At 37.9% G+C, this 26,545-nt stretch overlaps 2 protein-coding genes across 3 annotated transcripts in view; one reads left to right on the forward strand and one right to left on the reverse strand.

Annotated features, from left to right (window-relative positions):
* Nucleotides 1–5,031, forward strand: part of jmy (junction mediating and regulatory protein, p53 cofactor) — a 39,378-nt gene extending 34,347 nt beyond the window's left edge. For both annotated transcript variants that reach the window (XM_038292491.1, XM_038292492.1), the window contains exon 10: nucleotides 1,486–5,031. In XM_038292491.1, the coding sequence (XP_038148419.1) occupies nucleotides 1,486–1,796 (311 nt within the window). In that variant the 3' untranslated portion in view covers nucleotides 1,797–5,031. The remainder of the gene's footprint in view (nucleotides 1–1,485) is intronic.
* Nucleotides 5,032–8,635: 3,604 nt separating this feature from the next.
* The window catches only part of LOC119788269 (homer protein homolog 1-like), a 42,383-nt gene continuing 24,473 nt past the window's right edge, over nucleotides 8,636–26,545 (reverse strand). Inside the window, exons 2-9 of the mRNA XM_038292494.1 lie at nucleotides 20,756–20,912; nucleotides 17,602–17,733; nucleotides 17,418–17,510; nucleotides 13,357–13,499; nucleotides 11,552–11,711; nucleotides 11,352–11,462; nucleotides 11,196–11,276; nucleotides 8,636–9,962 (exon numbers count right to left, since the gene is read on the reverse strand). Of these exons, the coding sequence (XP_038148422.1) occupies nucleotides 9,774–9,962; nucleotides 11,196–11,276; nucleotides 11,352–11,462; nucleotides 11,552–11,711; nucleotides 13,357–13,499; nucleotides 17,418–17,510; nucleotides 17,602–17,733; nucleotides 20,756–20,912 (1,066 nt within the window). The 3' untranslated portion in view covers nucleotides 8,636–9,773. The remainder of the gene's footprint in view (nucleotides 9,963–11,195; nucleotides 11,277–11,351; nucleotides 11,463–11,551; nucleotides 11,712–13,356; nucleotides 13,500–17,417; nucleotides 17,511–17,601; nucleotides 17,734–20,755; nucleotides 20,913–26,545) is intronic.

The following is a 26,545-nucleotide window of genomic DNA, read 5'->3' on the forward strand; positions in this document are numbered from 1 at the left end:
AAGAAGTCTGTGTCTGTTATAAAAGGTGCAAATGTTCATTTGGAAAGTTTTGAGGATTTATTTGATCACTTCTTAGACAAATTAGTTAGTTCCCAATATTGAATGAAGTAAAAACTCCATAATCTGGTAATCAGTCAGTGGGCCTATATATAAGTCTACCACACTCAACATGGACCAGAGGAAGAGAAGGAAAGTTTGTCTCAGATTAGAAAGAAAATTATAGACAAGCATGTTAAAGATAAAAACTATAAAAACATCTTGAAGAAGCTTGATGTTCCTGTGATTTGGAAAAAAAGGATTTATTTATTGAGGGGACTGTAGCCAACCTCCCTGGACTTGATTGAAGGAGAAACATTGATGAAAAATCAAACAGACGGATAATAAGAATGGAAATTTAGCCTAGAATAACTTCTCAAGAGATTAAAGATGAACTTCCAGCTTAAGGAACATCAGTGTCAGCTCTATGGCTGCAACTAACAATCATTTCCTAACCGATTAATCTGTAGATTACATTTTAGATTATTTGATTTTTTGATTGATTAAATTGGATTAGGGCTGAAACAGTTAATCGGATTAATTGCGATTAATCGATTATTGAGATAATCGTCAACTAATTTAATAATCAATAATCTTTAACTTGAGTATAGAGATTCTAAGACATGCATTAAGATGACAGAGCAACTCACTTAGAGCAGTAATTATATCAAAATTGGAGAAAAAAAAATACAAACATTTTGCATTTACGGTAAGATAAAAAAGAAAAAAAACTTTACCCGATTATTAATTGAAAATAATAGACAGATTAGTCCATTTACAATGTAATGGTTAGTTAAAGCGAGCCCAAAGGGTTCCTTACAGAAGGTCTGTTTACAGAATTTAAACCAGGTGACACTAAACATTTTCCACTTGAAGAGTTCTGGATAGATTATATTCATGGTTTAAAATGTTTTTTTTAATCAAAGTGTTTACTCAAAAATTTTTCTTTTTACAATTTTGTTATAATTACTGCTCTAACTAGGTTGCTATATGTCAACTAAAAGCATGTTTTAGAGCAGAGGTGACAGATTATGCGACTGCAGTCCGGATCCGGACCGACCTGCTGGCTAATCTGGACCCAACCTGATTTAAAACATTTATAAATGACTCCATGTTGTCTGACCACAGTGTCTAACTTTACTTGCACCTCTTCTCCTGTTAATACGGTAAAGCCTTCCGTAGTGTCGGGACCAGGCTACACGTGATACAAATTAGCCAATCAGCTGCTCAGTCTGAGTTGCTGCTGCTGCTCTTTTTAGCCGGGTGATGGGACATTAACCTTCATTTGTTAGAATTTTATTTACCTCAAAGGTCTTGGAGGGGTTACTGTTCCAGGTGGTTAAATTCCAGGAGTTTAAGGTTCAGGGTGGCATCGTGGTTTAAGCCGCTTAGAGTGTCATTTCTTCCCAATAAAGTGTTCCTTTAATGTCTGGGCCGTTGTCTTCGCAGCGAGCTCGCCGATGGACGAGGTGTTAGCTTCGCTCAAACGGGGCAGCTTCCACCTGAGGAAGGCTGAGCTGCGGGTCCTCGGCCCCGACCCGGACGACGACAGCAACAACATCCTGGCTCAGATCCGACAGGGCGTCCGCCTGAAGAAGGTCCGCACCCGACCGGAGCAACAGCGCCACCCCAAGAGCTTCCTGCACTCGGCCGACGCCCTGACCCGCAGCATCCACGAGGCTCTGAGGAGAATCAAAGAAGCTTCTCCCGAGTCGGAGTCTGAAGACGAAGGCCTTCCCTGCACTGACTGGGAAAACTGAGGCGCTTTAAGGGAAGAGATTTAAATGTTTTGTTTTTATACCATTCTGTGCAGCCAAATCAAAGAGGAAACGAAGGGCTGGAGAAGCAGACAAGCCGGGGTTTCCCAAAGGCACCTCGGTGCTGTCAGAACAAAACAAATCAGCCGTGTTTTCCTTTTGTACTCGTGTTTGTAAAGAAAACGATTCATTTTGAACGCGTTGCTGCCGCGGCCTTGGCAAAGGCCGCAACCTCTGACCTCCTGTTACATCAGAGTCGTACTGTAGCTCGTTGTGATGGGTTTGTTAGCAGAAGGAAACCTCTCTGCTGTGAACATTTATTCTACGCCAGCTTCTCACTGAAAACATTCACTGTATAGTTTAAACTTTGGTGATGGAAGCATCATCAATTTCTCTTTTTTGTACACTTAGATATATGCAACCCCTCCCACTAATTGAAGTGGCTTTAAATTGATAATTTTTTGTAGTTATTGCCTTTAGGGAAGGTATCTCTGCTCTGCCTGAGCTTACAGCCGGTTAATAGTGCACAGATTTAAATCATCATAGGAACCTGTGAAGGAAAATCACATGCCGTTTATGCCAGGTCAGTATTTTGATAAAATACCTTAATCTCTAAGATGAGGGGTTCTTTGGTGTAACTGATTTCACTGCCATATAAGTTAAAAGAGATATTTACTGTACCGTTTACCCATCAGCTCAGTGGTTGGTGACCTTCACTGGAGAGCAGACGGAGTATTTCAGGTTTAGAGAACACGTCTGGTTTGGATGCAGGTCAATAAATCTAGATTATCCAGCCAGAGATTATTTGACATGGATTAATAATTGTTTAGAGCACATTTTTTTTATCTTCTGACACCTGTTTCGTTGGGACATTACTGCCCTCTGGTGGCTGGGAGTCGCATCTTTGCTCATTACGCACTGCAAAAACAATCTAAAAAAAATAAACATTTCTTAGATTAAGCACATTTAACCTTAATTTGAGCAAGTAGATAAGACGATTTGCCAATTGACTAAATATATTTACTCTTAAAATAAGATAATTAGATAATATGCACCTGAAATGATACAATGCAATTTCTTTTTTTCTTATTTTAAATGTAAATTGTCTCGTTCTATTGGCAAAGGGTCTCACTTCCTCAAATCAAGCATAAATGCACTTATTTTGAGAAAAAAAACTTTTTTGCAGTGCAGCCGGAGGATTCCAAGTGATTTTTGCAGCGTTTATTTCTTTTTCCTTTTTTGACTGCCTTGCTTGTTTTTTTTTTTTATTATTTGTGTGATTTTAAACATCGTGTTTGTTTGGCGTGTGATTGGTTATTTTAGCTTTTTTAATTGAATATTTTTAAATGTTTTTTATATACTGAAAATCACCTTCATGTACTGTGGCTTTGTTGGTTTTTGCATTTTCTTTCCTATTGATTTTTTTTTAATGTTTATTCACATTAAGTATCAGTTAGATTAGCTAAGCATCAAAAGGTAAAGCCCAACAGTGAAGCAAAGGATGCCTAAACAGCATCAGATTCACCCCAGCAGTCGATATATCTTCTAAGAATTCTTTTATTTTTTATTTAGAATAATTTATTTACACTACAAAGCTGTCGGGCTGTGCAGTAATGGTTATAAATGTGTAAATTAACCTTGATTTTCAGAGCAGAATGTATCCAACAACTGAAAACTTAAAAAAAGCAGCACATTTTTTTTTCTGTTTCTGGAAGTTTCTGATGAAAGTTTGTAATATTTAGAGTTTTCAGAGTGTAAAGACATTTTTAAAACATTTATGGAGGTGTCCCAATACTCACACTACACTCTATCAAGTCAGGCTTGGTGATATATGAAAACAATACTTTATATTAATATCCTGATTACCATAAAAGTGAAAGTAAAAAAAAAAAACTAATTACTTTGAAGACTTTCTTCACTCATTGAAAATAAACCCACTTCAAAAATCTTCAGGACACCAGATAAATAAAGTATGGTTTTTTTATCGAGCATCCCATAGAAACTGCATTTAATCGTATTTTTTTTTGGTTTAGCAACGACACAATTCGGAGGGGAAAAAATAGAGAAATATATATATATATATATATATATATATATATATAAAGAAAGTTCTGACACTTCATCATTTTTATTTTAAATGATCAATAATTCAAATGTATCATTTAGATAATTAATCGAAATTTTTATGACTAGACATTGCAGTACCAGACTTATCGACTCTCACCTCTGGGTTATAACTGCAAAGGTCGCAGTAACCAGAGTGTTTCTGCTAAAATACAACAAATCATTTGATAGTCATATATAGATTTCTGCCTTAAAGTTATCATACCCTTTTAATAAAGAAAATGATTAATTCACACTACTAATTCAAATAATCGCCAAGCTGAAGAGAGTAACAATCAAAATTTATCTTAATGACCATTTATTAAATATTTTTCAAATTCTGGTTAAAATAAATTCTATCACATATACCTAACTATTCATCTATTTATCTATATTTACAGTTAAATAGATAAATATATATATATTACTGGCGGCTGATTTTATACAGTAGAGTAAACGATGCATGATGTCAACACTTAAACTTCAAAACCTTATTTTTCTGCACAGGAAGTTACCAACTTCTGCATTAATTATGTTTTTGCTCATAATGTCAGATGCAGAAATGAATTGTAGGTAGAATACGGTGAAATCAGCTCGACAAGAGTGGAAGTAGGAGTATTGCTGCGCCTCCTTAAATGCTCACAGGTTACACCCACTGCTTTCATCATGTTTGCTACATGTTATGCTAAGCTAACATCTGGCCTACAGACTGCTGCTAAGCTTTGGAAGCCATCGCCGTTCATTTGCACACTGTCCCAGCTGATGGGTTTAACTTTTACTGGTTTATTGGTCGATAGGAAAGTGATTAGGATTGTTTTTTTTTGTTTCCAACTTTAGCATCAGACCAGTTTGAGGAGGACAAACCCATCACAACATTAGTGCAATAATGAAGATTGGAGAAGGAAAAAAAAAAGTCATTTAATGATTTATACTGTAAAGCAAATGTAAATCATGAGAAATGTATCCACATGCCTAAATGTATTGAAATATTTATTGAATCTCATATTTTAAAGATTTTTTCTTTTTTAAATGTACTTGATAAGAGTTTCTATCATTTCATTCCTCTCTGCTTTCCCATAACCAACAAATGTTTATTTTTCATTTCATATTAAAAGCACCAAAAATGTCTTTTAAATTTTGTTCTTTGTTGTTTTGTTTATCTTTATAAGTAGAAATTATAGTAAAAAAAAATAAAGCAGGTTTTTGTTAGGGTGAGAAATCCAGAAAATAGGTTAAACATTTTTCCTGCCTTTTAATGTGGCGTATAGCTTCATCAATCCAACAGAAAATCTAATTAGATTTATTGTATTTAATGATTATTTTAAAAAGTAATTAAAATACATGATTCTTACGGCCATTGGTGGAAAACAAAGGAAAATAGAAGCTCACATCAAGAGTTTTAATTAGAATCTTGTCTTTTCCTCCTCTTCATGCATCGCCTCGGCTCAGCTCACTATGTTTTTTTGTGATGGTAGGACAGAAATCCATCCGGAACAAACCGGTCCGTCTTCAGGTGGCGTCTAATGGTGGCTGGACGCTTTTAGCTGCTGAGATCTTTAAGTTTTCAGTCATCCTGAGTGATAAGATATAGATCTATGGCTATAGCAAAAAAATTACCTGCTTAAAATGAGCCAAATACTCTTAAATAAGAGAAAATTGTCTTATTTATAAAAAAGGAATTAGGCTTAAAATAAAATCATATTCTGGAGTTTCAATTGTTTTACTCAGTTACTAGTGAATAAAGCTAAATAAAACCTAAAAATATAGACATATGCAACTAGATCGAGTTTGATTTTTCTTCTGCAAAACCTTCTTGTTAAGGTTTACTTTTTAAAATCATTTTTAATATTTTAACAAACGTTTGTCATTTATTTCAACTACTGTTAAACTTACCAAAATGATACCAACTTAGTTTAATCTTTTTTTTTTAAACAAAGGACTTTTCTCCCACATTTGTGTGTAAACAATGGGCATATTTTAAAAGAATTTCCCAACTACTCTTAGTTTTTATTTGTAGCTAGAAACATGTGGTTGAAATATTTTAATATGGTTGAAGTTTCCAGAGATGTTTTTAAATTGCAGTTAGACCAGAGGTCCAATATTCTATTGGAAATATGGCATATATCAGTAGGAACAGAACTTATCTTAGTTGGATTTGTATACAAATAATTTAGAAAGGGGATTTTATTTGATTAATTTAAGAGTTATTATAGACAGGGTAATATTCTTTATTATATAGTATATTATATATTATATTATTAACATTTTTTATAATTTGTTGATTATCGCTTACAGATAGACAGTTCACTTTATCACAGAGGTCATGGATTAGCGGACTGCGGTCCGGACCCGACCTGATTTAAAACATTTATAAATGACATGTTCTCCAACGACAGTGTCTAACTTCACTTGCGCTGCTTCTCCTGTTAATACGGTAAAGCCTTCCAGAGCGTCCTGGACCAGGCTGCACGTGATCCACATTAGTCAATGAGCTGCTGTCAGTCTGGGTTGCTGCTGCTGCTGCTTTTAGACACAGCAGGCAAACCTGTGGCAAGCCGGGCGATGGGAAAGAAGGAGAAGATGATGAGAAAAAGAGAGCAGAGAAAGCGTGGACTGCTGGAAGAACTGTGGTGAACTGGTGAAAGAAAAGTGAAATGGTGCTCAAAGATGACACTGAACATTTAGAGGATGTTTGGCTCAACCTGCTGCTGTGAAGCAGGATTCTCCACCATGAACAGAATCAAAAATAAATATGGATCCAGGTTCAAAATGAGCTCCTTGATATGTGCTTTAGAATGGCTTTATCTCCATTTAAACCCAGGTTTAAAGCCTTGCAGGGCAGCATAAAGCCCACTGCGAACATTAAGACAGAAAAATAAATAAATAAAGGCCAGGAAATTGTCTACACTGGAAAAACAATCTAGAAAAAAAAAAAAATTCTTACATTAAGTGTATTTATCCTAAATTTGAGTAGGTAAATGAGATACTTTGCCAATGGATTGAGGCTTTTTACTCTTAAAATAAGATAATTAGATAATATTCATTTGAAATAAGACAATGAAATATTTTTTTTTCTTATTTTAAATGTAAATTGTCTTGTTCCATTGGCAAATTGTCTCTTTTACCTCCTCAGTCCAGGAAAAACTCACTTATTTTAAGAAAAAATTATCTAGATTCTGATTTTTTCGAGTGTATATACCAAACTGTGAAAGATTGTTCTCTACTTAAAAAAATGTAGATTTTAAGATGGAAAAACGTTCTATATATATATATTTTTTTTTTATATATATATTTTTCATTTAAAAATTCAATGTATAACATAAATGCCTGCATTTTATTTCAGTGTGAATGAAATTCTCTTTAAAGTAATGGACTTTAATTGAAAACTTTTCCGGAGCTTTACTAGTTGATGATTTTCTTTATCTGGACCCCGCTAATTTTTCATTGGTTGCCCCTGCTTTATCAGAAAGCAGACTAATACTGTATAAAGCAAATATCAGTTAATGTTCTACAGAATCCTGAAATACTCCTAAAGAGATGGTAGAAGGCAAACTGTCCTCCAACTTTAAGGAGAGCTGTACCATGGGTATTAATGGAAAGTTCAGTGGAAGGAAAAGCACCTGATAAAAGATACAAAAACCACAAAGAAAACCACTGTTTTAGGATTGGAAAGAAAAGCACCTTGAAGAGTTTAGAGAAACACTTGGGATAAAAAAAGTTTGTTTTTTTTAACCCAACCAGGAACCAGCTCCTTTGTCTTTCAATACTGATTAATCCAGATGTGTCTGTTCATCATCATCATCGTACTGAGGTCAGTAGCCCATTGTTTTCAACACAGACGGACGAGGAAATCCTTAAAGGAATAGTACACCCAAAACATAATAAGCCTTCATTTTCTACTCACCCCCATGCTGAACAACGCTCTGGAGTACTTTTTTGATATCTCAAATGCATCTGGAGATCTGGGAGGCTTCTTGCTGTCTGCTGACATTCAAATAATGGAGGTCTATGGCGCCCGAGGCAGAAAGGTCCATAAAAGTCCACAAAAAACGTGTCAATATTCCTCAATACTGCTCGTCCAATGTATTCCAAGTGTACTGAGTGGGTAGCGTCCATAATTTACTCGAAACAAAGTCATTTAGAATGTTTGTAGAGCATAAACAGTAGTGTATAGGATTTCCTAAACTCCAGAGTGTTGTTCAGCATTGGGGTGAGTAGAAAATGAAGGCTAATCATGTTTTGGGTGTACTATTCCTTTAAAGCTAAAAGTTAAAACTGAAATATGTTGGGGAATCTTCTAACATGGTTCATTCAACATATAATGTGAGATTAAAAAATTACAAATTGCAAAACTTGTAGATAATAGTATCCATCATGGCTGGTCCTCTGATACAGCTGATTCTCCAAAGTTATCCTCACTGCTCAGAATCTGGACACCAGGACACTGGAAAGGAGTCGTGAGGACGATCAGCAGGAGAACCAGAGCCCGGAAACATCTGCTGCTAAAGGAGCTCTGACCAAACATTACTGGATTTCCTGTAAAAATTGAGAAACTGAATTTTGGGCTTTTAGCTATAAACCTAAAAACCAAATGAAAATCTCAGTTGGCTGAATTTCCTGTAGCTATAAGATGAGTTTTCTGGGTAAAAAGGAGTCATAAACAGCTGAGATCGGATCAGGACGTCCCTAAAAGTTTAGGGAAGTGCGATTCCTTTAAAACAGACAAGAGACCAAAGCAGCATCTTCATCAGATTTTCTTTTAATATAAACTCAAAATTACAATTTGTTTGTATCAGCGTGTTTCTCATCCACAGTTACATTTTCTCAACTCAAATCCCTTTTTTCAGCAACAGTGGTACATCTACGCTTTTAATTAAAGTCGCCGCTAAGTTTGAACCCGAACCAAGAACAAGCCCTTAAACAGTGTCTGCGGGTGTACGTACCGTGGAACAGCGTTTCGTTTTTGGCAACAGGTAATCCCACAAGAAAAAAAAACAAACAAACAGAAAAAACCCAACAACCGTACCGTCAGTTAGCTACCGTTGATGCATCTCAGTGCCCAAGGCAACATCAGCAAGAGTTCAGATCTGTACAGGAGAACAGTATTTGGCAAAAGAAAAAACAACTTTCCTATTTTTCCCCGTTTCATTAATTTCCCCCCTTCAAACAAAACGATCCTCAAAGCCACACAACAAACGATAACATTAAATTAAACGACCTTTTGCATTTTTACAATGTTAATTAATCTAAATACTTCAGTAATAAATAATAATAATAATAAAAAAAGAGGATTCAATCATTGCACTTCCAAATGCGTCGAAAAGAAAGGAAATAATCCGATTCACCCATAAACACACGAAAAATTAAAAAAAGGACAAAGAACAGAATGAATAAAATCCTGCATCGCTTCAAACCAGGAGCAGGAAAATTACCTGAAAGTGAGATTGGAAAGAGTTCACAGACCCTCCTCTAATGTATTGCTCATAGGTTGTGGAGGAAAAGAAGACGAACTGAAACCCTTTGCTGGCAGTTTCTGGGATTATCTCTTAATCCCGCGAGCAAAGAAAGAAAAAAATCGGACTCGTTTGGAGCTCGTTGGGCCGATTTCAGTGAACGGTGAGGAAAACATAGAAGCGTGGAGTCGAGGCGGCTCCGGTGCGCCGTCGAAGCTCAAACGTTTAGCATATCGTGGTGGTCAGAAATGTAAAATCGAAGGTTTTCCAGATTGGAGCAAAGAAAAGGCTTCACTTGGCTCTTTGTAAACCATCTGAGTGCGCTGAGGTGGCGATGTCTGTGTACCCTTGATGCATCGAGTCATGTAAACTCTTAGAAAAGAAAAGAGATTATTCAAGTGGTGTCGGTGATGCTGAAGGCTCTCTAGCTGCCCTCCATCAGCTTGGCCAGCGTGTCGCGCAGCTCCGTCAGCTCGAAGATCTTGCTGTCCAGCAGCTCCAGCAGGGAGCGAAGGCTCTTCCTGTAGGCTTCCCGCTCCAGCTGGCTGCTCTCCAGGCGCAGCTCCAGGTCGTTCAGCTGTGCCTCCAACGTCTGGTTCCTCGACTCCGTCTCCTGGAACAAAGAGAGAGGGAGGTGGAAGAAGCTTTTGACAAACGAGGCCAAAACAACCTGTCGCTAGGAGGTAATCCTCCCTTTAACACGGAGGCCATCTTTGTTTCTTCCTCTGTGGTTCATATGAATCCTTATAAAGCTTTGACCGCCGTTCCTAATCTAATGGATGTAAATAACTTTGTTTCGCTGCTGTTCTTTGATTTTTTTCTTGCCTGCTTCGTGTTGTCATACGGATAATATTCAAGGAAACCTGGCTGCCAGAATGAACCCTAAAACATTGGCTAACCACAGTTTACCGGTAACTGTTATTCAATAGGGGGTATAGTAGTTTTCTATGCTAAAAATGTCAATTTGTTTCAATATAACTATAAATAACTTAATCAAATGCATGTTTCCCTCATTTGAGCAGGTAAATAAGATGATTTGCCAATGGAATGTTTTTTTTTCCCACTCTTAAAAAAAGATAATTACATAATATATACTAAGATATATAAGATTTCAAATTTTTTGTCTTGTTTTAAATGTAAATAATTTAATTCCGTTGGCAAAGTTTCTAATCTACTCAATTCAAGACAAAATGCTTATTTAGATGTATATTTTTTGCAGTTCAGCTGGCACTTTTTAAGCTTCCTGACTTCTTCTCTTTTTTTTTTTTTTTTTTACATCGACTTATTTATTTACATACATAAAAAGAAATGTAATGCTATTTTTGGTGGTTTTATCTAGTAACAGATCATTTTTGTTTATCCAAAAAAAATTCATAAACTCCTGAAAAGCACATTTGGATGAACTTTGACGTCAAAATAAATGTAACGTCTCAAATAAATCCTTCCTCAGATTTAATTCCACCATTTCCTTCCAAATCAATTATTTTTGACTCATATGGCGTTTCTATGTATTAAACATGAGTCTAAAAGGATGGCTTCATTTTTTATTTTTTGGTACCCATAAATAAACAGCACTAGCAGAGAGTGACCCCCTCTGAGAATAAATCTAGCTGAACACACTCAGGTACAAAGGTGGCAGCATCATGATGTGGGGAGGGAATGAAAACATGGCTTATTGGACGACTCTTTGGATACAGAAATCTTTTATATTTAAGGCGATCAGTTTAAGTTTCAGGGATCGTTTCCTTTTTCTGCTTCTAACTTAAAATTTCTCTTAAATCCATTTTTTTTTTAATGCTAAAGCTACAAACGTCTGACTAAAATGTGCTCACAGGTGTTTGCTAACCTTTAGTTTCTGCGTTAGGGCGTCTTTTTGAAACTTGAACTCATTGGCACTCTCCACCTCTGCTTTAAGTCTCTCCAGTTCCTGAAAGCCAAACATGGAGACAGAAGTTAGTGAGGTCACCCCCACTGACGGCGTCCCCCTCCAGACACTCCTCACCTCCTCTTTGGCCTTTAAAGCCAGCTCCAGCTCCTCTATTGTTCTGTTCAGCTCCGTTTTCTGGGATTTGATCACTGTGGTTTGGCCGCTCACGCACTCCAGCTCCGTCACCTGTGAGACGAGCAACAGCCATGTGAGTTAAAGGCTAACCAGTAACTCGGGGGAATGCAGCCGGTGGTGGCGGCTAACGAGAGCCGTACCCGTTTGTGTAGCCGCTCTGCCTCCTCCTGATAGGCCGCCAGCTGCTGCTTCCACTGCTTGACGTTAGCTGTGGACTCGAGCAGAGCCGCAGTCAGCTTGGCGTTGTTTCCCTTCAGCGCCGCCAGCTCAGCCTCCCAGTGCTTGTTGATGTTTGAGGAGCTGGAGAGAAAGGAGGCTGTTAGCAGCTGTGGCTCATCGACCTGCAGTAAACAGGCCATCAGCAGAGAGAATCCAGAACCAGCCTACGGATCAGAACCAGTCAGGGAATCGAAACCTCTGCTGGATTTGGCTACGAAACTTTACTAAACTGATTCCAATGAATCAGTTTAGAGGTGAGCAGATGGGTCATTTAAATAGCAATTTCCTGGGGAAGGAAAGGATGCAAGAAAGGAAGGAAGGATACAAGGAAGGAAGGAAATAAAGGATGCAAGGAAGGAAGAAAGGAAGGATAAAAGGAAGGAAGGAAGGAAAGAAAGGATGCCAGGAAGGAAGAAAGGAAGGATACAAGGAAGGAAGGAAAGGATGCAAGGAAGGAAAAAAGTATACAAGGAAGGAAGGAAAGGATGCGAAGAAGGAAGGAAGGATACAAGGAAGGAAAGAAAGGATGCAAGGAAGGAAAGAAAGGATGCAAGGAAGGAAGGAAGGAAAGGAAGGAAAGAAAGGATGCAAGGAAGGAAATAGAGGATGCAAGGAAGGAAAGAGAGGATGCAAGGAAGGAAAGAGAGGATGCAAGGAAGGAAAGAAAGGATGCAAGGAAGGAATAAAGGATACAAGGAAGGAAGGAAAGAAAGGATGCGAAGAAGGAAGGAAGGATACAAGGAAGGAAGGAAAGAAAGGATGCAAGGAAGGAAGGAAAGGATGCAAGGAAGGAAGGAAGGAAAGGAAGGAAAGAAAGGATGCAAGGAAGGAAATAGAGGATGCAAGGAAGGAAAGAGAGGATGCATGGAATGAAAGAGAGGATGCAAGGAATGAAAGAGAGGATGCAAGGAATGAAAGAAAGGATGCAAGGAAGGAAAGAAGGAAAGAAAGGATGCAAGGAATGAAAGAAAGGATGCAAGGAAGGAAGAAAGGAAAGAAATGATGCAAGGAAGGAAAGAAAGGATGCAAGGAAGGAAGGAAAGAAAGGATGAAAGGAAGGAAAGAAAGGATGCAAGGAAGGAAAGAAAGGATGCAAGGAAGGAAAGAAAGGATGCAAGGAAGGAAAGAAAGGATGCAAGGAAGGAAGAACGGATACAAGGAAGGAAGAAAGGAAACAAGGAAGGAAGAAAGGATACAAGGAAGGATATAAAGGATGCAAGAAAGGAAAGAAGTGAGAAAAGAAAGGATGCAATAAACGATGCAAGGAAGAAAGGATACAAGAAAAGAAAGAATGAAGGAATGAACGAACGAGACACCAAAGAGCAAGGGAAGGAAGGAAGGAAGGAAGGAAGGAAGGAAGGAAGGAAGGAAGGAAGGAAGGAAAACATTTTAAACATCTCACCCAGATCACATGTCAATAATGTGATGTTTAGCAGGAGAGATGTAGAAACACTGGATTTGTACATTTACTGGTCTGCTTCTGAACTCAGGGAGCAGATTAAAGCGGCATAATGGAGTTCTCTAATGATACTGCCACCAGTGGCCAAAACACTGAACTGCAGCACGTTTCCGCTCGTTCTCGTAGCTTTTTTTTTAACCTTTTTTCCTCTTATCTGGAGTTGCCTTTGGTGTCTAAGTTAAGCTGGATCTTGCCACATCTTGGATGTCATGCTTCAACTGTTTACTAGGTCAGACCCATCGAACATGGAAGCTTTGAACGGCTCACCTGTGAGAGAAGGGCAATGCATTTTGGGAAGGCTCTGCTCTGGCTTCGCTGTGCTTCGGTGTGTTTGCCGTGACTCTGTCCTCATCTGTCCCGTTGATGCTCTCTGAAGCCAGAGGTGACTGTAGTTCACCTGGAGCCGACTCCTGTTTTAACATAAAAGGAAGTTAAATGACTCAGCAACTCCAGTCTCAAGACATCCATCTGAGTTTAAAAAAAAGTCACAATTAGAGAATACCTTAAAATGTTAACTATAATTCAAAGATTTTCTTTGTAAGTAGTAGGGAGAGTAGAAGGAAATGATGATGTTGGAAAATATTCACTCCTTCTTGTTGCAAAGTAATATAGAGCTGACAGTATATTGAACTAAGTGTTGAAAAGTAACGGCAGTGTCTTCGTCTAAACTAAACTGTAAAGACCTGGCACTAAGGGAGCCATCTTAGGCTACATCCACACATAGTCCAATAAGTTATCCAAAGAAAAAGCTTCAGTGTAAAGATTTAAAAAAAGTATTTAGCAAACAAAAATAGGCATTGTAATACTTATGCCTTCTACTAGAGTAGAGGTAAAGAATTTAGAGGAAAGAAGGGAGGAGTAGGCGTTTGTGTGGATTGAGAATAAACAGCTGGTTAAAAAAAAAAAAACAGAACCACGAATTTCTGCAGGCAACAGTGGGTTAAATTTGTTTGGATTACAAGAAAGTAAAAAGTGTGTTTAGATTATTCATAAAATGAGCCAATCACAATATGTGCTTAGTTAGTTAGTTACACCAAACGCCCAGATGTGCAAGAGTTGTCAAATCAGAGTAATTATGCCAAGATAAGCACAGCTACTGTTATTTCAACTTCTGAACACATATTCAACACAGAACACACCATAAAACCCTTTTACTCAGACACACAGCCTGTTAGTGAGCACTAGAAGCATTGATTCATTTAATTATCTAATCAGTTTCTCTGCAGAATTCTGACTTCAGATTAACATCTCTGACATTTAAAGGTATAGAGGACGATCTTTTATTTACGCATGGATCATCTAAATCAGTGGTCCTCCTAATTGTCAATCATTCTGGTGATATGTTTACATAAGCCCATCCTATGTGCTCATCCCAAGTTAGCCATGTTTTTCTGTGCATGCACACTTTCAGGCATATGTGATGAGCTACGTTTTCAGACAGTCATTGAAGCTCAGCTATCTCACCTTTGAAAGTAGCTGAGGGTCGTAAGAGAAAAACTCCAGAATACCTTTAATGCCGATACTTTCACAATACACAACAATACAGTTACAGCGATCTAGTCTCTTCAGTTCTATGTTTGCAATGCAGGTAAGTTATCACAGAGCAATTAGTGGTGATTTATACTGGCGTTCATTTGTTACCTTTTCTTCTTACAGTGTTTATGTCAAGCCTGATGCCTTCAGTGACACAGTTCATTTAACAATAACATCTAGTAATGTAGTCAGCATGGAGTTTTTAAGGTAAAATTTCAGAAATGCCAAGAGGTTGAGGAATGTAGCTCAACCAACCTGGGCCAGATAACCTAATCCAACGTTTCAGAGGTTGGTCAACTCCATTCAGCTCAGATGTGAAGAAGTTTAAAGTATTTAACTAAACTGCTTAAGAATGACTGAATGTTCTTGATATTTTTCAATTTCGTTTTGTTTTGTGGAGAAAATTTTATTTAAAAATGTATTTTTCATGGTTTGTTTGGGAAGACGGGCTGTCAAAACAAAATGATATCTTAAAGGCTTTTTCCTGTATATAGAATCAAACAAGCAGGTTTTAATTTTTTTTAAAAATGTCTCCTGCTAAAGAGAAGTATAATAAAAACAACAGACACCAGAAGGGAAGTTAAGAAACCAGTGGACGGTGACACAGATTTGAGTCTAAATACTGGGAATAATAAAGAAATGTACAAAAAGGAAGTCGCTAAAAGGTGTGAGAGAGACAAACTGGAGCTCAAGAAGAAACTGGACTTCCTTAGAAAGCTGTAAGAGATTTAATCCCAACAGAGGAGCTGATGGCTGCAACACAGCAGACAAGAGCGCCCTGGAGCGGATAGTGAGGGGAGTGTCCAACCCACAGAGGGAGCTCTCAGTTCTCAGTGAACTTCTTGGTCTGCTGCCATCAGGCAAACGGAAACTAGCTAAAAGCAGAACCAGCAGGCTCAGAAAGTCCTGAACGTCTAGTTGGATTCCTTCAGGCGCTCAAACATTATAGCTTGTAGTTTAGATCCCAGAGAAATGTTGTGTTTATCTCCACAGCGGTGTCAGCTGCCATGATCGATCATCAGAATGTCCACATGTTATCACATGCTTGTCTGATGCTCAGCCGTTTGGTCACCTGGCATGGCCGCTCAGCTGGATCTAGTCTGGTTTTTCTCAGCATCAAGATGAAGCATCCGGCTGAGGTTTGAGTTTCTCTCTTTTTTCAAAGCAAACCAACTAACCTAGATTAAAACCCTGAATTATATCAGTAAGCTAGAATATCTATTAAATCTCTAGATCTTAAGCAACAATGCAGCCTAACTCAACAGGATGACCATTAGGTCCGAGTGAAAAGCAGCTGAGGCTGACAGCTGGAGAGAGGATGACAGAGGAGTTGGACTAGGGGTCTGAGGAGTCGGAAAGACTGGATTAATTCCCGGAAAACAGCAACAGGGACCAGGTTTAATAAAATCAGGATAAACGTGAAGGAAAAGACTTAGACTGGAGTCAAAGAGGAGGATTCCTTCATTTAGTTTTACCTTCTTTTTCCCGGGTTTGTTGACAGACAACACATTCCTTTTTACAGCGCTGCCCTGAGAAGAAACGGTTAGAGAGAGGGAGAGAAAGCAGAGGAGCCTCAACAGGTTGCTGAGGCTGGCATCTAGCGCAGCATCATAAAAGACACCATGAAGCGCCACACAAAAGTATTAACATTAAAAACTCAAATATCAATAAGATGAGTGTCATTTCGAACTAAAGAAAAGGATCCCTACAGCATGATGCTACCTCCACCATGCTACCCCATAAGTACCGGTAAGGGTTCCCTAACATTGGCTGATCGGCTATCGATATTTCTGCAAAGGTTTAGAAATCAGCCATTGTCAAAGCTCTAAGCCTTTCCTTTATATCTCAGGACGCTACTCTTAAAACAAGAGCGCGTTGTTTCATCATTTTGAGTTTTTCAATATAGTATGATTCAAACCTTTAAAATTTATCGTGACTTTATAAAACCTGTTGGGTCAAGTGCACACCCTAAACATAACCATAGCTTATAGATGTATGTTTCCAGTTTTGTTTTTTAACTTTGTGGGTGCGGCCTATAGTCCAGACAATATGGTAAAAAAAAAAAAAAGAGTTGAAAATCAGACCTAAAAACTAAATAAAAACCAATAAAATTTTCTAAACTATTTAAATCTTGCTTTAGCCACAGATGGATTTAGGCTAAAAAGTAATATTGTAAAAAAAAAAAAAAAAAAAAAAAAAAAAACCTGAAAAAAAAAATAAAAACAACTAACCTAGATTAAAACCCTGAATTATATCAGAAAGATGGAATATCTATTAAATGTATTCTAGATCTTAAGCAACGATGCAGCCTATCTCAACAGGTTGGCCATGAGGTCTGAGTAAAAAAATGTTTCTAGTTTTTTTTTTTTTTTTTTTTACTTTGTGGGTGCAGCCTATAGTCCAGAAAATACGGTAAAATAATCAGCAATCAGATATAAAAGCTAAATAAAAACCAATAAAAAATTCTAAACAATTTGAATCTTGCTTTAGCCAGATATAGATTAAGGCTAAAAAGTAAAATTGTACAAAAAAAAAACAAAACAAAAAAAAACTGGATACTGTGCTAAAAGCTTTTCTTTACTCATGATTTATAACCTGGATTCACTGGATTTTATTTGGCAGGAACAGAGTAAAGGAGGGCTGTGTGCAAATTCATGCTGCAGTTTCCAAAAAGTAAATACAGAACATTTATAAAACATACATTGAGGTTTGGGTTTCTAATGATCCAAAATGCTTGTTAATGTGATGCGGCTACTGCGATTGTCCCCACATGGTTAACAGCACATACTCATTACCTGCGAGGGAGTGCTGCTGAGCTCCGTCTTCTCCTGGGACTTCTCCTTTGCTAACCGAGCTGCTTCCTTGAACTCTGCAAATTTTTCTGCAAACTGAAACAAGAAAAGCGGCTGATTTCTGCTCTCTGCTGGAAATAAAAGTAAATAAATCAGACAATAATAAGCCACGAGGAATGTCTCCAACCTTGCTCAAGTGGCTCTCGGACGAGAACCCGAGGCCATAGACGGTATTGGCCCGGCTGTCGGCCCACTGGCCGAATTTCTGTGACGTCTTGGTAAAGGTCATGTTAGGGGTGATGGTGCTGTTGATAATAGCCTGCGATAGGATGAAAGGTACGTTATTGGGGACTGGATTATTAAGCCTTTGGTGAATCAGACAGCTGTATGAAGGCCATAAACCCTGATGCTAAGTTTTTTGCTCCCAGTTTGGCGCACAGGAAGCTGTCAATAAGGAGCTTCTAATTGAGTCCATCCCACTCTAATGTTATTGATCAGTGTGGGAGGCCACTCTGGGTTCACTGGTATAGTTAGCTCAATTTATCGGGTGTTGAAGTCAGAGTCGATTGCTTTCCTGGTGCTTTTAACATGTCTCTCCTTTCCTCATCTATAAAGGTCTTAAACTAATTTCTTTTAGGAAAAAAAAAAACGCTAATGGAAAAAACTTTCACTTGACGTCACTCATAAGCACATTAGTTTTCATTGTCATTCTTAAAATCCCCCCTCATACCAGCATTACAGTGTTTCACATGTGCTGTATTAGCACATAAACACACTCTCATGTGATATGACTTCTAACACAAAGGAACTCAAACATACGGCAAAAAAAAGACAGACTTCAGAAAAGTAATTTTTTTCCCTCATATTTACTTACTTTTGTTTTTTATTATTTATAATTCATCATTTTAAAAGTATTTTCAATAATTGATTGGGATAAATATGCATTTAATTGTTGAATTTCCCCAGTTAGTGGTATATTGTAATATTTAAATGATGTATTAAAACATAAACACGTGAATTTAACATCTACACATTTCATGCTCCATTTATTTATTTTATGGGGCTTATAAGATATTTATAATTATAATTAAATCATAAATCTAAATGCATTTCTAATTTTTTAATGGGACATTTAATTTTATCATTTAATGGTATATTTCCTTTAATATTTTAATCCAAATAAAAAAAAATGACATCTATAATGTGACATCTATGTATTCAGTGATTAATAATGTTTTTCTGTTAAACCTTTTGGCCCACTATAAACACTGCCTGGCCAAAAAAAAAACATTCTACTATTTTGTTTAGCATTAATCACGACACGCATTCACTGTAGTATTGTTTCAATATGCTTCTGCAGTGTCACAAGATTTATTTTCCCCCAGTGTTGCATTAATCTTTCATCAAAGTCGTGCACAGATGATGGTAGAGTGTGACCTCTGCCTGAAGCCTTGCGCTGCACATCCCAATGACTCTTAATGGGGTTAAGGTCTGGATTCGGTGAATCCATGTGAGAAAATGATGAGTCATGCTCCCTGAACCACTGTTTTACAATTCGAGCTCAAAGAATCCTGGCAGTGAAATCTTAGAATACTCCCATCCCGTCAGAGAAGAAAAATCCATTTATAGACAACCTGGTCATTCAATGTATTCATTCTTTGAGCTTATTGCATCCAGATCTTCTCACCCTGATGAATCCCTCACTCTGGGACAAGGAGCATAGAAATCAGACCAAAGGACCTTCTCATTTCTCCAGAGTATGACCTTCAACTAGCAAGTTGAAGGCTTTTTTTTATGGTTAGCCTTGCTGATTAGTGGTTCTCTTAACGTTAAAGCTTTTTAATCCCAATCCCTTGAGTTCCCTTCACATTGCACATATGGAAATGCACTTACTTCCACTATTAAATATACTCTAGAGTTCTACTGTTTTTCTTCGATTTAATCCTTCCTATTCTTCCAGTTGCTAATAATAAGTCGGACAGTTCTTAAACAGATTTCAGTAGTCTCTGCTTTCTCCTTAGACCTTTTCTCTGCTTGCTGCATGCCGACGATTTGACACTTTTTCAAACAGACTGACATCTTTTCCACAACCAGGGGATGCTTCGTTCTGCGTGGTTGTTTAAGTTGCACCAGTTGGGATCAAATGACCTAAAGTCGGTCCCGATAGGAGGCTCGTACCTTTATGCTGAATTTAATCCAGTTGGTGACTCTCTTTTTGTTTTTTTGTTTCAACCAGGCAGTGTAGTTCAGGGATTAAATCACCCCAATATGTTCTACCCCCCAACCCTCACTTTGGGAATCTTGTTTAAAACAAACTGACCAAGAAGTGAGAGAGAATAAAAATAAATGCAACAACTACAGAGTCACTATTAACATGAATATATATATATTTTTTTCCTCGTTTCAAATCATGCGAATCACAGCAGAGCAATAAAAACGTTAGTATTATTTGAATATTTCAATATTTTTTTGCATTGATATAAAAAAAAACTCACTGGTCCAAACATGTATAAAAATGCTGTTTTTTTTAAATCTTATTAAAAGAATAATAAGCATGTATAAATAAAGATGAACTAAAATAGTTGGAGAAAATCGATTTAAAAATGGTTTTAACTCTATTCTGGTATCCGATCATTAATGATCCGATTAGCAGCTAACTGAACAGAATTAATATCTTAATTTACTCATAAATTGCATATTATAAGAATTTAATAAATACTTATAATATTAGTTGAGGTAGGCTTTACTTTTTCCCCACATAAATGTCAACAACTTTTCTGGTTCTGTGTTGCTGTTTTATTTTATTCAACCACTGGAGGGCAGCAAACACAACTTCAACCTCAGAAAAACTGTTTCACCTTGTTATTTGGAGCTACAGGTAGGTTAGACATTGATTAGATTAGAGAACGAAGGGTGTCAAAGATCTTCCCGAGTGTTTTGTCTGTCATCAGATGAGCGAACATGTGAATAGGAGTTTCAGTCAATGTGCTTTGTCTTCGTGCGAATTTCTCCTCAGCTCCAGCCCACAGGCCTGCCTGCTATTTCCAGCAGAACGAAGCCAACTTGCAGGTTCAACAACAACACCAGCAGTCACCCAGAGAAGGTCTTACATAACTGTGCCTCGCAGGACTAAAATAATCTTTGCCACATACATATCAGAGCCCTGTCTGCCTTCACCGTGCCCCTGCTGAGCGGCGAGGCCAGGCATGCAACACTAATTTAACAGAAAGTTTAAGAGGCCTGTCTGGTCAATGTAAAGACTTTTAAAACATTTTATGTCTTAAACAACAAAAAACAAAAAACAATCATTGTCAATCACTGGGTTCCCAACGAGAACGTACCTTGGAGCCGTCCAGGCTAATGATCCGATAAACATTCCTGGTACTGTCGAAGAAGTAGGAGACAGTGACGGCGTGCTTGCTGGTGGGAACCCAGTTCTTCTTGGTGTTGGGGTCGATCTGGAAGACGTGGGCTCTCGTGCTAAAGATGGGCTGCTCACTGCACAAGAAGAGAGAAGAGAGAAAATCCAACAGCATGAGGGTCTCAATAAACTCCACGGCTTTATATTTTAGTGTTTAGTTACATTAACAGAACTTTTTCATGTCGTACCCTGCTGAAACAATTGTGTTAAATATGGTTAAGTAGATGCCAAAAAGGGCTGTATTATTATTTTTTTCAGTATATACTGTATTTTCAATATGCAGAGTGTGATTCGCTTTAAATATACCTTTTCCTATTTTGGGTGCAAGCAGTCTGTTAAGATCAAAGCATCATCTTTACTGTAAGGCAAGGATGTAAGACTGTGAATTTAAAGAAAGTTCAAAGAGTAATCGGGAAAAAAATGTCTCTTTTCTCACTGACTGGGTCTTAAATATCATCAAAATGTTTTATAAAACAAGACATATGACGGGTATGGTGGATCGATCTCTGTCGCATTCACTGCATTTTATAGCTGCTACAGAAACGTTTCGGGTTTCCACAGAGAGAAAGACATCCAAAGCCTTAAGAGGGTCACCTGATATGGTTTCTTAAAGCGACGGCCTTCCAGGAAGAAAAGCATGAACCCAGGCTGAGGGAATTAAAAGGTTTGTCTCTTTTCTGAATTGGTTCATAAACGATATGAGAACACTGCCTTAAAAACAATCTTAAATAGTGTATAAAGATAACTCCCCAGTTTTCATCTAAACACATTATAAATGTACCGTTCTATATGTGTAAAAACTCTCCAAACCCTTTCAGATCGAACTGTGACACTAAAACTAGATTTGGGTTTTATTATATGCTTGTTTCAGAACTTTTAGTGTGTGTGTAAAAGTGTAGCTTTCTGGTGTCACGTGGCTGCCTTCAGAATAGCCCCGCCCGCTGCTGGCAGTATGAAAACAAACATCATCATCATCATCATCTGTTTTAAGTTTTTTAAAGATCATAAATTCAAATTTAACATTTAGACAATAAGTCAAAGTTCTTATCATGAGAAGGAGTTTACTGTTCTCCCTGCTGCCTTCAGCATTCAATGCAGGGCCAGCAGATTCCTAATCAGCTTCTTCACCACCGACATCAAGACAGCTGAGTGTTGAAAAGACTAAATCATGTCACAGTCTCTGCATCAGCTGACCATATAAATGTTTTTTTTTCCCCCTAGTGTTTACATTTGATCACTGCTGCACTTCAAGAAATGGAAATGTCATGACAGCTGTTCAAAACAAAATCTTGTTTTGTATACATGCTGTGTACTATATACATAATGACAATAAAAGTTGTCTAAGTCTATAAACGGTGTGATAAATGTCCACCACTATTCAAAAACAAAATATATAGAATATTTATATGAATAATAAGAGTAGCTTTACAATTATTAGGTGCGCATGTTATTTTTGGTACTATTGTACAGGTAAGAAATAAAAATACATTTCCAATAGAAACTGCTGTTAATATGTCGGATTTATTTTTGGTTAAAAAAGAAAAAATGTAATTTTTTTTTTGCTTGAAATTCAGTTTTTTTCAATTGACTCCTGAATAAAAACTATAGGAAACACCTGAGATTGTATTTATCAACATATTTGCCAGAATTTCAGTAAATAAGGACTGGAAGTTTCTAAGGATAGCAGCCATGAGGGGGCGGAGCAAGTATGTGTGTCCTAAAGTTCTTTATTTATTTTTTATTTTTATGAAAGAGTCCTGCAATCTTCTCAAAGCTTTACATAGCATTATTGGTGTTTAAAGTGCTATAAAACCAACAGTATTTGTTCTAAAAAGAAAAAACACAAACAATATTTATCAAAAAAATCTAATTTGGGACTCATCGTTTGGAGGATTAAAAAAATGGATCATGTTTGACCACCTTAAAAAGATGGTGAAAATGGGAATCATGGGTTTTCTTTTTTCCCCTCGTGTAACAGAGTTGGAATCTGAGTGCTGTGCTCTGCCCAACACTTTTGCTTTGTCACGGGATGCTTGTCAGGATGGAAAACCTCCCTTCATCATCCTATACTGCTTTATTGCTTATTTAAGATTTGTTTTTAATACAGAAGATGAGTAATGCCAAACCTGACAGGAGGAAAGGGGAAGAGAAAGAAAAAAGAAGGAAATATAAAAAAAAAATACAATCAGCGGCTGTATCTGTAGAAGACAAAAAAAAAAAACGTCCTGTGGTCACTGTGGGCAAACCTATAGGAGTACCTGCAAACAGACATGGATAGGGGGCGCCACTCAGTTCCCCGGGACACAGCACAGCAGCACAGACAGGCCCGGGGACAGTGGACCCAGAACCAGACCCAATCACTCCAATCAGCCACACAAAAAATAACAAAACCAAACAGAAAAGGAACAAAGTAAAAAAAAAAAAACATCATAACTAAATAAATAAAAAATAGCTTGCCCCACAGGTTAAGCCACCCTGAGGCCAGCGGCCCCCGGACCAGCAGGAAGTACCCCCCCGGTTTAAGGGGTTAAATATAAAAACAGGCAAACAGACGTGACTGTTTTCCAGCACATTAAATACCAGAAATGCTTTTTACTAAAATGTGTTAATAAATCAACAAAATGCACCGTTGATGCACCGTTGGCTTCAAAGCTGCAGCCTTCAGGGAATCTGCAGCATATTTGAAAGGTTTGCAGACTACTGTTAACATAAAACAACTTTTAATACAAACAACTTGGTATGATAATTTGAATTAATAAGTAAAATAAAAAAGGAATGCAGCACATCAGAAAGCCTGACTGATGCTTCTTGGATTGCACTCAAAGGAAAATAATCTTCAGAACATAAAACTATCCTTCGGATGTGAGGCGATCCGTCATTAGACGCTTCGGTTGGATTCAACACACAGATAAATGAATAAAAGTCATTAGGTTGAACTAAACTGTAAATCCGATGTGGGGGGTGCATGTCCAGAACTGCCACCACTCAGCCTCCACAAGCCTCCTCTGCTCCTCCACATCTGGATGAAGGATTATCTCACATAATCTGTATACGTCTTGGCCTCCCCCCCCCCAATCACATGTATAGAATCTATAGTGAAGACAGAAAACCAGCAGCACTCTTCAATCTCTGGAGTGTTATTCAGATTAGCCATCTGTGATTAAAAATAAACCATGTCTTCATTAGTCTATTTTTTAACCGATAAACTAACTTCTATCACATGGATGGGTCAGCATAGATGTACAGCTGTGGCTTTAACCCAGGAGTTGCCATTGGAGATGAATTAACGCTGGATTTTTCTCTGCTCAAGCTTCTCTAACAAAAAAAAATGTTAGCCATGATTCTTCATATAAAGACTCCTTTTTAATCATTCAAAGCAACATAATTCCTCCAATTTGCTTGGAGAAAGCAGTTCAATCAGGAGGTGTAAAGGTTAAAAATCTCTTCTGTGTTGCTCTCTTTGCTTTGTGGAGGGGGAAACTAGTCAGATTACGTCTATAAGGGTGTTTTTTACCAAAAGCAAACACTTTGCAAACAAACAAAAAGATCAAAAGCTTAATCCCTTAGCAGCCTTTTTTTTCCTTTTCACTTTATTAAACACTAAAATTTTGAGATTACATAAAAATCCTCTTAGGAGTAAGGAAGTTCATGGCGATCCACCCAATATTCCAAACATTCCTCCGCTCCCACTGAGAGCCTGGATCATACAAACATCAGGCAGACGTACACAGACTCTCTTTTCCTGACTAGAAAATAAGCGCAACATATCAGGAGTTTAAGGAAACAAAAGTAGGTCAGGAGAGATTTTTTTTCTCAGCTCAAACCATGTTTATAGACAAACATGTTTAAAAACCAAACTCCTCAAATGTCATGTTGTAAATTGACACAGAAGAGAGGAAAAACTGAGTCTTTGAGGAGAAGTGAAATGGATCGAAAATGGCAGGCATTTGCATTCGGACTAAGAAAGTTGACGATATTTTCCTGCAACATTTTTCACTATTTTACTAAAAAAAAGGAAACGATGCCGCGAAAGAAAACAAACAAACTTGTTGCACACGGGGGTTAGCTCTAAAATGTAACAAGTTTAAAGAGAGCGGCTGATTTTTAGACCTTTTTGAAAGCAGATAACATCAGTGGATAAGATCTGTTTCATTGAAACCAAAATAAAGGGAATCTGGGCTAATCGATCAGACAACTTTCAATTCTTACCATGGATTCTTAACTGCATATGGGTCTAGACTTTGACTAGGCCATTCTATAATAAACATAAATCACTCCCTGCTGATTCTGACAAGAGCTTTTGAGCAGAGCGGAGCGGAAGAAATATGGTGGGGCGGTTTTCAAATCAAAGGCCGGAGCGAGGATTTCGCTCTGGTCCAGTTCGCTCCGCTGTGCTCACGACGGATCCAGTTAAATAAGGCAATACACATGTATCTGTCCCATCATTAAATCAAACGCTGTGTGTTTCAGGGCCCTGGCATAATTACATGAAGGAAAGAATTGCACGGCGCACCGCTACATTCACCTGCTCTGGCTCTGACTGTATGTTTGGGATAGTTGCCCTGCTGGAAGGTCAGAGCACACCTTTCCTGTTCTGTTAGGCTAAGTAGAAAACCATAATTCACACACAGCTGGACTCATATACATTTATTTTATTTAAAGGCATTAAGGTATCCTAGACAGCTTATGCTTTGTTCCAGCTGTAAAACTAAACCCTACTTCTGGATTCAAGATGGCTGCCATGCACAACAGCAGCAGCTTAATTACTTTAACAGTTTTTAACGGTTTATGTGACGATTAGTCAGTTGTTCATTTTTAGTGCTTCAACAATTTTATATTTAATGAAAAATGAGTGTTTCAGTCATAGCTGATAGAGGCGATAGCTGCCGTACATGAGCAATGAAGAATAGGAACGTCCATGTTTACTCTAAGTTTCAGACAAGCAGAAAACCCTAATTTTATCAGATTATGTCAAAAATGTTTAACCTTGTTGCTTTAAAAAAATAAAACATGAAAATCAGGTGCTTCACCAGACGCTTCCTCAGATTAGAAGTGCTTCCGCCATTTGCGCTCCTTTTTGCGTCACAGTAAGAGTAACCTGCTTCGCATTTGAAAAAAATGGAGCTTTCACTTTAGCGCTTCATCTTAGCCATGGCAGGTTTGTAAACTAATTACCGTATTTTCACGACTATAAAGCGCACCTAAACATCTTTTTTTCCCCTCAAAATGTGGGGTGCGCCCTATGGTGCGGTGCGCCCTATCTGCGGACGTTGTTGAGACCACCATGAGTATGTGAGAACCTTAAAGGGGGAAGTGTGGGCGTGGCTTGTGTATAAAAGAACAGGTATGTGCTTTATGCAGAACATTGTTGTCTTAACAACCCTGGAAATGGCAAAGAGACACGCCTATGAAGCCCAGTTTAAACTGAAGGCTATCAGCTACGCAGAGGAACATGGAAATCGAGCAGCTGCGAGATAATTCAATATAAATGAATCGATGGTTCGCAAGTGGAGGAAGCTGGAAAACGAACTCCGACTGGTGAAGAAGACGCAGCTGAGTTTCCGCGGACATAAGGCGAGGTGGCCCGAGTTGGAGAAAAGACTCGAGCGGTGGATCGTGGAGCAAAGAACGAGTGGGACCAGCGTTTCAACGGTCACTGTTCGACTAAAAGCAGTAAAGCTGGCGGAAGAAATGAAAATTGAAAATTTTC

This window comes from Cyprinodon tularosa, unplaced genomic scaffold, assembly GCF_016077235.1.
Source record: "Cyprinodon tularosa strain WSP-4 unplaced genomic scaffold, ASM1607723v1 ctg313, whole genome shotgun sequence".
Classification (NCBI taxonomy): domain Eukaryota; kingdom Metazoa; phylum Chordata; class Actinopteri; order Cyprinodontiformes; family Cyprinodontidae; genus Cyprinodon; species Cyprinodon tularosa.